We start from the raw sequence: 11,287 nt of genomic DNA, 5'->3' as shown, positions 1-11,287 counted from the left end.
AGGAGCTGCTTTTCAGAAACACTGGCAAATATTTGCCAAGGGCAGGCAGTGAGGCCATTGTCAGGGTTTCCAGGAAGACATACAAGCGCCTGAGTGTCGTGCAGTCCTAACCCTGACTCCCAGACTGAGCAAACGTGTAGCAGATTAAATAGTTTTCTATTGTCCTGTCCACCTCAATAAAACAGGGCACTCTTTAAAGCAGTTGCCTTAGTGACGTTTGTGTGTCTTGGAATGCCACCCAGGGCGAACAAATCAGATCTGAAGATGTGAAAACATGAAAATCGATATCAAGAAATGAAAAGTTCATTTCACTGATAAAACATCATTTATCTTAATCTTTGGGGCTTTTCGGAATTTCCTAAGTGCCCTTTGAAATGCCAGCATCAAGGCTAGTGCCTGTGTGTTTGCAGAAGGTCTAGGGGAGTCGAGGCAAGAATACCGATTGCTCGGGCAGGGAGCCGGCTAAGGAGAATCTGCCTCCTTCTGGGGCAGGCACCCACTGGACTGGTTTCCACCCAAGGAGCTCCCAAGCAGGGGTTTCCTGGGATATTTTTGGTATTTCAAAACTCCCAGTGAAAATAAAATAATATACTACCTTCTTATGAAAGATATTTCACAAGACCCTAACTGTGAAGCATAAGTGACCCACTTTGATAGGCTTTATGTAATATAGCAATAGTAGTTCACACTGATTAATCCAAATTGGGAAAATGAAATTATTATTCCACCTTCAGGAACCCTATACCTTGCCCTGCCCCCAGGCTAGATGACAGCATTCCCACTGCCCCCATTGAATCCATACAGGGATAAAATAGCACAGGTCCTCTGGTGAGAAGGTTGGAGGCCCTGGTCCCCCGAGATCAGCTTTCTGGCTGGTAGTCCTCTCCTTTCCTTTGCTTTGCATATGCAGCCTTGTCCAGTCTTCTGGTTCCCTTAGCTCTTTTCAAAGGACCCAAATGTAGAGAGGATGGAGATGGCCTAAGAGTTGCCGTCCCAGCAGGAGGTGGAGTATTAGGGGCGCCCAGCAGGCCTTGCATTTGGATAGCACAGCCAGGCTTCCTGCACATGCTTGAGACCAGATTAGCTGGTGGGGTGGGGAAGAAGCTGGAGCTCCTCTCCTGGTCTCCTTTGCCCTCCAGCCATGACCACCGTATGGAGATGGGAAGGGCAGTCTCAGGCCTCCATATTGCTGACGTCGCTTTCTCCAGAGTTTTCCCACATAGTGGCCAGAAGGCGTTTTAACACACGTTGTGTCCCACTTCTCCTATGATAAAATCTGTAATCCTCTGATCTGACACCTCTTCTCCCCGCTCACTCTTTGTAGTCTAGCCATCCTGGCTTTCTACCAGCTCCTCCAGGGAACCTAGTCTTCTCCTAGCTGGGACCTTTCCTTAATAGCTCTTTACTCAAGTAGCTCAGTGATTCAGGTGTCACTTTAAAACATCACTTTGCCAGAGACCTCTCTTGACCTCAAAATCTAAATGAGATCTCCTTCAGAGTTTTTTGTACTTCTTCACAGAGGTCATTCCGATGCTACTCTCTCACTTCGTCCCAGCTTCCCCTCCGGCATCTTTATTCCTGCCCTGACACTAGGTTCATCGGTACCATTTGTTTTAGATTCCATATAGGTGCGTTAGCATACGGTATTTGTTTTCCTCTTTGACTCACTTCACTCTGTATGACAGACTCTAGGTCCATCCACCTCATTACAAATAGCTCAATTTCGTTCCCTTCTATGGCAGAGTAATATTCCATTGTATATATGTGCCACATCTACTTTATCCAGTCATCTGTCGATGGACATTTAGGTTGCTTCCATGTCCTGGCTATTGTAAATAGTGCTGCAATGAACATTGTGTACATGTATCTTTTTTTATTCATATATCTTTTTGAATTATGGTTTCCTTTGGGTATACGCCCAGTAGTGGGATTGCTGGGTAGTATGGTAGTTCTATTTTTAGTTTTTTAAGGAATCTCCATACTGTTCTCCATAGTGGCTGTATCAATTCACATTCCCACCAACAGTGCAGGAGGGTTCCCTTTTCTCCACACCCTACCCAGCATTTATTGTTTCTAGATTTTTTGATGATGGCCATTCTGACTGGTGTGAGGTGACACCTCGTGGTTTTGGTTTGCATTTCTCTAATGATTAGTGATGTTGAACATCTTTTCATGTGTTTGTTGGCAATCTGTATGTCTACTTTGGAGAAGTGTCTATTTAGGTCTTCCGCCCATTTTTTGATTGGGTTGTTTGTTTCTTTGCATTTAGGTGCATGACCTGCTTGTATGTTTTGGAGATTAATCCTTTGTCAGTTGCTTCATTTGCAAATATTTTCTCCCATTCTGAGGGTTGTCTTTTTGTCTTGTTTATGGTTTCCTTTGCTGTGCAAAAGCTTTTAAGTTTCATTAGGTCCCATTTGTTTTTGATTTTATTTCCATTACTCTAGGAGGTGGGTCAAAAAGGATCTTGCTGTGATTTATGTTAGAGTGTTCTGCCTATGTTTTCCTCTAAGAGTTTTATAGTGTCTGGCCTTAACATTTAGGACTTTAATCCATTTTGAGTTTATTTTTGTGTATAGTGTTAGGAAGTGTTCTAATTTCATTCTTTTACATGGAGCTGTCCAGTTTTCCCAGCATCACTTATTGAAGAGGCTGTCTTTTCTCCATTGTATATTCTTGCCTCCTTTGTCAAAGATAGGGTGACCATATGTGCATGGGTTTATCTCTGGGCTTCTGATCCTATTCCATTGATCTATATTTCTGGTTTTGTGCTGGTACCACATTGTCTTGATTAGTGTAGCTTTGTAGTATAGTCTGAAGTCAGGGAGCCTGATTCCTCCAGCTCCGTTTTTCTTTCTCAAGATTGCTTTGGCTATTCGGGGTCTTTTGTGTTTCCATACAAACTGTAAACTTTTTTGTTCTAGTCCTGTAAAAACTGCCATTGGTAATTTGATAGGGATCACACTGAATCTGTAGATTGCTTTGGGTAGTACAGTCATTTTCACAGTGTTGATTCTTCCAATCCAAGAACATGGTATATCTTTCCATCTGTTTGTATTGTCTTTGGTTTCTTTCATCAGTGTCTTATAGTTTTCTGCATACAGGTCTTTTGTCTCCTTAGGTAGGTTTATTCCTAGATATTTTATTTTTTTGTTGCAATAGTAAATGGGAGTGTTTCCTTAATTTCTCTTTCTATCGTTATTATTGTATAGGAATGCAAGAGATTTCTGTGCATTAATTTTGTATCCTGTTACTTTACCAAATTCATTAATTAGCTCTAGTAGTTTCCTGGTGGCATCTTTAGGATTTTCTATGTATAGTATCATGTCATCTGCAAACATCAGATTATTTTTGATCAGCCCCTACTTAGGCAAGGCAAAACCGCTTGACCTACTGACTCCATCTAGTCTCATTTTCCAGTGGAAAAATAAATTAGTGATAATATAGGGGGAGTGGATTATGTATACATTTGCTCTAGCACTGGAGTATGGATGATTCATATTTGAACCACAATGTATACATGTCTGAGAGTCAAGTTATTGGAAAATTACAGCCCCAGAATACTGTTGATGCAAATAAGCTTCAGTATACTCTGTAGGGTTAACCAAGCAACCCACAACAAAATAAACTGATGATGATAAAGCTAAGCTAACTGTAATTCATAATTAAAAAGTACTGAAAGCGGCAATTGCAAATAGCAACCAACTCAAGACAACATTGATGATATCCTGATAAAGAGTCCTCCTCTCACATTTTGGAAATGTCAGTTCTGTGCCTGCACATGTGAAATTGGACCTTCTCATAGAGTGGACAGGCACTGTACAGGCATCAGGCTTATAGCAGGATACTGTGGGGTACTCAGTAACCTTTAGCACTTTCTTAGTCAATTACAAATTAGTAGCCCTAGTAATATGTATAAATGAAAGCTTAATCAAACTGTACATCATTCACCATAATAATCCAAAGGAGGCCTTTAAAAAAATCAGTTTAGGGCACAGAAGAATGTTTCTGGTAATGCCCTCCCTACCCCCCCATCCCAGTAGGTACCAGTCTTGATTTTTGAAATCACTGTCTAGGCAACATTACCTCCTTCTGGTAGGGATTTCGGTTTCTAGCTCATGCAGACCAGAGATGTGTATTTGTATTTATAAAGTACTCATATTCTCATTTTAAACTGTAAGAAGTTTTAATATTCAGTGCAGAATAATCTCCAAGATAGAACATTAAGTGAAAAAAGCAATGTGCATGATACTATGTATAATATGCTATTTATGTTTAAAGAATGATTTTATATGTATGTTGACAAATAATTATATGCTTTATATTGTTGGGGTATCTCTGGAAGTGAATATAAGAAACAGAACAAAATAGTTGCTTCTGGGGACAGGTACTGGCTGCTGGGGGAGGGGAGGGAGAGGAAGTAGGTTTTTCACTAGATACCCATTCACACTTTTTAAATTTTGTACCATTTATACATCAACTATTAAAAAATCAATGAATTTAAATTTAGAAAAGAGGAAAAGGGGGAAAAAAGGACCCAGTGAGCCTACAGAGACTTGATTCTTGCCTCAGCTTTTCTTTTTTCTTTTAAAAGAGATGAGGGTTAAGTTTGGTTTACTTGTTTCCTGATGCCTTTTACCCCTCTTCAAAAACATAGTCATGTATTATGCAGAAGGTTCCAGAATCTAAACAAAACCTCTAAATGAGATGGCAGGCCCAAGCCCTGGGATTCTGGACTGTGGCGAAGACCTCAGTCTCAAAACACAATTTTCTGATAAACTAGACCTGCTATTAAAAAAGTTTCCGAGTGTTCTGATGTGTCTTCATACAGTATATTTGTAAAATATAAAAAAAGAATGCTCTTAATAAGGCCACTTGTCCACTGTCCACTTGCAGCTTGAATATAAGAACACAAAAAAAGGAGACAAAATTCATATAGCAAAGCACGTTTAAATGAATGCATTATTTATTTCATCCTGCTTTAGTATTGCTCAAGGAGACAAAGCAATTATTTATGTTGATTTGCTATCAGGAATTTAAAAGAGCAAACAAATATCACAGTATTTCGTGTTTCCTAATGACAAATGAAATATTTCACTAATTATGTAAAAAGAATTGTATACTTTTACACAAACTGACCCAGAGAGTACATTTTCTTTCTATCCTTAATGCTCATTATGCTAATACTTCTTTCTTAGAGCAAAATCTCCCCAGAAATAGGTAGTATATTGAAATTGTATGGGTTCTGAGTGACTGCAGCTAGACCATAGAGTAAGAAGTGATGAAAAGCTGGAAGGAATGTTTCGGACATGATGGGAGGCCTCCCTCTGGGTGGTGTAGACAGAGATCACAGTGAATTCCTCAAACTAGGGATGGGCTTTGGGCAGTTGGGCCTAAAGTAGTGACAAAGCAGGCATAGACTTCTGGCGGTGGGGATACAGACTGGTGTCCCCTGAGCATACTTAGGAAAATTCTATAATGAAGATATAATATCAGTACAAGTTATTAATTATCCCAAGGGCTTGGTCAACTTATGAGTACAAGTGTTAAGTACCCCAAGCTGCAACCTTCGGTCTAAGGGGGTCCCACGCATGCTAAGTGTGTGAGTATTTGCCCCACGCTTCTTGTCCTCCTAGTCACCCCCACTTCAGCCCCTTTCCTATCCCTCCAGGCCCCGCAGGCTGGGACAACTAGAGCCCTGTATTCCAAACTTGGGTTCATGTAGAGGGGATCCATGTAACCGCAAGCCTGCGGGTAACCCACGCAAGGAAACCACTCAGCTTGAGTCTAAATAACTTACATTTTTCCTCGCCTGAATTAGCCAGTAATTGCATGTGGGCAGACTTAGCCAGAAATGGTCTAAATGATCAATTAGAGGGCAAAAAGGAGTTCCTTTCTTTAAGCTCAAGGGTCCCTGTTGAAAAGCCCTATTTCCCAAGCCCTGCTCGCATGGGCCCGCGCCCAGCTCTCTGTGGTGCCTGGGTATATTGTACATTTGCCTAACGATAGTGAATTGAGGACTTATTTTGTAGGAAAATATAGGGCACTTCCATTACATGCAATCAAGCAAGAAGGCTGCAAAATGTGCCATTCCATTAATTTTAAACAGAATCCACCCCAAATGTCACCCTGAAACCAGAGTAAGGGGTTATTACAAATCTGAAGGAATTAAGAGTAATTTTCATTTGCGAAGGAGTTGAGGGACATGATTCCTGCCACACACACACTATTAATTGGGTGAAATTTGATTTGCCAATTTCAGTGTGAATCACTGAGCCCTGACCTAGCCTGCCTGGTGGTGAGATCAGGGGGCTCCTGTCTTCTTGGAGGGCACAGGTGCACACGTACACACACACACACACACACACACACACACACACAAGAATAGAATGTGCAGAGACTGTAATGCAATGGGCTGGTTATTAACACATATGTTCTTCAAAGAAGAAAAACAAATGGCAGCTTCTGGCAAGTCATGTAACCTCTCTGAGCCTCAGTTTCCGTATCTGTAAAAGGGGCTGATAACATCTGCTTCAATGGGAGTCATGAGTATTCTTGAGTCTAAGTAGCTCAGAGCACTTAGTGTGGTGCCCAGCCCATAGGTTACACTCATTAGATGGTAACTATTATCTTTATCTTCATCTTCTGAGGGTGGGTGGGCTCTTGTGTCTGAGTTGGTGTGCCTAAGTTGGTTCCAAATCACACTGAGGGAAATCTGGACCTGGCACCAGGATGGCAACAACCTTCACAAGCCATTGCAGGGTCAGCTTTAGAGCCTGGGAGGTGTGGGTCAGCCCCCTGAGTTACTGATCATTTCCTTCCTAATCTCAGTTTCCACTATCTCTGGGAATAGAGCAGGCGGACTTGGGAGAGAGCACAGAGCAAGAGACAGGAATAAGCAGGTTAAGGCGGTTCAGGGGACGGTCCAGTCTGCCCCTCACTCCACATTCCGGTACTTGGTGAAGAGGTTGTACAACACTCGCAGTGTGGATTTCAGGTCACAGTTGACGATGTCTGCATAGAAAACAAAAAAACACACATTGCTTCAGTGGTGCCACATGGCCCCAAACTGGCATCGGGTGTCCTCTTCCTTCTGCCACCCACCACGTGCCCAGCATGGTCCTGGGGAGGGTGTCTCCCCTCTCCCATAGGACACCATTCTGTGCTCCTGAAGAGCTAGCTCCCTGTCCTGCTGGGAGAGAAGAGCATCCCCATGAGACAACCAGGGGCAGGTGGGTGTTGAAGGATGGGCAGTGTGTGCAGCGAGAATTCAGAGCAGGGGGCAGCGAGGGGCAGAGGTGCTGGGGCATGGGCGTCTCATCTCTCACTGAAAGAAAGCAGACCCCAGAGCATGTAGTTTTCGCCCTGGAAACAGAATCCCAGGCGAGAGGACCCCGACCCGACTCTGTGCCCTGGGTCTCACCTGTCTCTCGGGGCCCCTCTCCCTCTGCCTTCACCCTGCCCCACAGAGCCAGCCGTGAGGGGGGGCAACGAGGGGAGGGCCTGCAGCTACACTGGGGGACGAAGTGGTGAGTTAGGAGGACTAAGCTGCCTCTCCCTTAAGACGGGAGGGAGGGCACCTAAAGGGCAGAGAAGCCCACCCGGCAGGGAGTACTCAGTAGATTATGTGTCACCCGAAAGATTAAGGACAGAGCAAGGCGGACGGGTTTGAGGCTGGGAGCTGGATTATATTTTCAGGAGAGTTCCACCATGGGTCCTGAGCTTTTATACAACCATTTCCTCCCGCCCTCACTTCCCCTGACCCCTCCCTGTCTTCCTTCTCTTTACTGGTCACCTCCTCTGGCTGCCCCTCTAACCCTCTGTGGACTCCTCTGCCTTCTCCTGCCCCCCAAGGCCCCACCCTGCACTTGCCCCTCTGCACTCACACCCCTGTGAAAGCGCCTTCCCTGAGGACCTGGCATAGTGAAAACATAAAGAAAGGAACTCTGCCTACTACTTAGGGATGCAGACTGAGGTAATAGAAGGAAAAGGAAAAGTTTTAAAAAAAAAAAAAGAAGGAAAAAGGCAAAAGCCTGATGACTATACAAGTCAGGAGAGTTGCGGTCGAAGATTATGTCCAAAAAGGGCAAGCGGAGGGAAGACTGGGGAGCTGGGATTGCTGTATCCCTTGAGCTGGGTGCTGGTTATATGGTGGCTCGTTGGATAATATTTCACTAAAGTTATTTGAAAAAAACCCTAACTGTGCCGAAGGTCTGATGAAGTAAATGATGTAAGAGAAAATAATAGAAAATAATAAATGCTCTGGGTTCCAAAGATGGGAGGCTGAGTCACTGGGAGGGAAGGGATTGGGGGACAATGTCAGGGCTCCAGCAGCGGCATGGTCAACAGGAACAGGGATCGTCCAGGACCAGCAGAACGGGAGGCCGGTGGCTCTGGCAGGCTGGGCTGTGGTTCCAGGTCTTAGCCTTGGGACTCTTGCAGTTGTAGCTGCCACAGTCAGGTGTGCCCAGGCCCTAGGCCCCACAAAGATCAACACCTACTGGGCCATAAGCCAAGGGCCCAGGGCTGGGGAATCTCCTTAGGGCTCCCCAAACCCCTGGGCCCCATCCTGCCTGCCCCCTCCCAGGCCTTATCCCAGTTGTAGACCAACCCTACTCCACCCCTGCTGGGCTCAGACGCTGCTCCAAGCTCTCTTGCCGAATGACCAGGGGCTCAGGGACCACCCGTGAGGCCTGGAGCTCAGCTTCCTTTCTGCTCCCATGTCGGTTCGTGCACATATGTGAGCCTCCAGCTTGGACCCTGCCCAGTGGCTGAGCCCTGCTCCCCTGCCATGCTCATGCTGAGGTAGGGTCCTATGCCCTCTGGGCTGATTCCTGTCCTCCGCTGACTGCTTGGTGATGAGCGTTCCTTAAATTCCACCCAAGTCAAAGATTAGGAAGTTACCCTAAGAAGGAACTGCTAGAAAGGCAGACAGGGACAAAGGTGAGCTCACTAAGGGAGTGAGCGTGAAGGGGAAGGTAGGCTGACATTGGGGCCACTGCAGCAGGCTCCTAACTGGGCTCCTCAAAGCCTCTTGCCCTCTCCAGTCCATTCTACCCACTGCAGCTAGACTGTTTGGCTTCTGGGTATGGTTGTGCAGGATGCACACTGCACAACTCCAGGGCACATCTTCATATTTCCAAGGTATCATTACCGCAGACTACAATATAACTCTGGCCCCAGGGATTGTGCAGGTCACAACTTGTATGCCCACACAGCTATTTCACATAAGATAAAGTCCAGAATCCTAATCCATGGTTTTACAAGGCAAAAGCTGACTCCGGCCCACCCTTCCAGTCTCACTTCATGCCACGTTCCCCCTCATTCACTCTGCACTGGTCACAGGGGCTTCCTTTCACAACATCCCAGTAGGCTGTGCTCCTCCATCATCTTGGCCTCTGCACATGCTGTTGCAACATCTAGATTGTTCTTCCCAAGTAGCTGCCTCCTGATCCTCTTGCAGACCTCAGCTCAAAGCACTGCCTCCTGAGTGAAGCCTTGACACCTGGCCTTGGTGAGGGCACCCTGTCTTATGTTCTCACAACCCCCGCACTCTTCCTTCATAGCACTCACTCCAGTTCTCAAGCAGTGGTTTGTGTGCTTATCTAATGAAATCTGCCTTTGCTCGGAGCGTGACCAACGTGACTGCAGACAGTTGATCTTGCTTTGCTCCAGTGCCTGGCCCAGTAACTGGCATGCACAGACCTCAAAAGATATTAATAAATGCATGAATGATTTCCCAATGTCCTGGAAGCCAAGAAAGAAAATTCCAGAAAGAGGGGATGACCAATAGAGCTCCCAAGAGGGTGAAGAGGGTAAGGGCTGGAAAGAGTTCCCAGGGGACATGGTCCTGCTGGTGGCTTGGGAGAGAGCAAGGCCATGTGCAGGTGGTGGCAAGGTGTGAACAGCAGAATGGGCAGATGAGCGGTGGAGGCAATGGGCATGGGTGCAAAGGATGAACTTGGGAGCCTGAGGAAGGAGAGCTATGGATGGAGGTGGGAGGATTTGTTGTTCCCTTTTTTTTTTTTTTTTTTTTTTTTTTTGCGCTATGCGGGCCTCTCACTGTTGTAGCCTCTCCTGTTGTGGAGTAGAGGCTCCTGACGCGCTGGCTTAGCGGCTATGGCTCACGGGCCCAGCCGCTCCGCGGCATGTGGGATCTTCCCGGACCGGGGCACGAACCCGTGTCCCCTGAATCGGCAGGCGGACTCCCAACCACTGCGCCACCAGGGAAGCCCTGTTGTTCCCTTTTAAAGACAGGGGAGTTCTATGATTGCTAGAGAAAGAAAATGTCCAATATGGGAGAATGTTTCAAAATGACCATTTAATTTACTCCAATTTATTTCTTTTTCCTTTTATTGCTGATTTACACTATAGTTGATTTACAGTGTTATATTAGTTTCAGGTATACAACACAGTGATTCAATATTTTTGTAGATTTTACTCCATTTAAAGTTATTATAAAACAATGGCTATATTTTCCTATGCTGTACAGTATATCCTTGCTTATTTATTTTAGGCATAGTAGTTTGTTAATCCCCTACCACTATCTTCCCCCTCCCTCATTCCCTTTCCCCCCTGGTAATCACTAGTTTGTTCTCATATCTGTGAGTCTCCGTTTTGTTATATTAATTTGTTTTATTTTTAAGATTCCACATATAAGTGAAATCATATAGTATTTGCCTTTCTCTGGCTTATTTCACTAAGCATAGTATTCTCTAGGTCCATCCACATTGCTGCAAATGGCACTATTTCATTCTTTTTTATGGCTGAGTAGTATTCCATATTATATATATACCACATCTTCTTGATCCATTCATCTGTTGATGAGCACTTGGGTTGCTTCCATGTCTTGGCTATTGTAAATAGTGCTGCTGTGAACATCAGGGTGCATGTATCTTTTTGAATTAGTTTTCATCTTTTCCAGATATATACCCAGCAGTGGAATTGCTGGATCATATGGTAGTTCTATTTTTAGTTTTGGAGGAAGCTCCATACTGTTTCCATAGTGGTTGCAACAGTTTACATTCCCACCAACAGTGTAGAAGGGTTCTCTTTTATCCACACCCTCTCCAGCATTTATTATTTGCAGACTTTTTTTTTTTTTTAATATTATTTTATTGTGTGTTTTAGTGATGTCTCCCCCTTTTTTTTTTTCTTTTTTTTTTTTTTTTTTGCGGTACGCGGGCCCCTCACTGTTGTGGCCTCTCCAGTTGCGGAGCACAGGCTCCGGACGCGCAGGCTCAGCGGCCATGGCTCACGGGCCCAGCCGCTCCGCGGCACATGGGAT

General features: G+C 44.9%; 1 protein-coding gene across 5 annotated transcripts in view; it reads right to left on the bottom strand.

Moving 5' to 3' along the window:
- Window positions 1–4,943: 4,943 nt before the first annotated feature.
- The window catches only part of PARVA (parvin alpha), a 183,284-nt gene continuing 176,940 nt past the window's right edge, over window positions 4,944–11,287 (bottom strand). For 3 of the 5 annotated variants that reach the window (XR_004351242.1, XR_004351243.1, XM_032642017.1), the window contains one exon: window positions 4,945–7,014. Coding sequence is in view for 3 of the 5 variants with exons in the window: in XM_032642017.1 (XP_032497908.1) it covers window positions 6,938–7,014 (77 nt within the window). In the remaining 2 variants the exon portion in view is untranslated. Of the gene's footprint in view, window positions 7,015–11,287 lie in introns of all 5 variants that reach the window. The other 2 variants (XM_032642019.1, XM_032642020.1) reach the window with 1 other exon arrangement.

This window comes from Phocoena sinus, chromosome 8 (assembly GCF_008692025.1).
Source record: "Phocoena sinus isolate mPhoSin1 chromosome 8, mPhoSin1.pri, whole genome shotgun sequence".
NCBI classification, from domain to species: domain Eukaryota; kingdom Metazoa; phylum Chordata; class Mammalia; order Artiodactyla; family Phocoenidae; genus Phocoena; species Phocoena sinus.
This window is presented reverse-complemented; position numbering and strand designations above follow the sequence as displayed.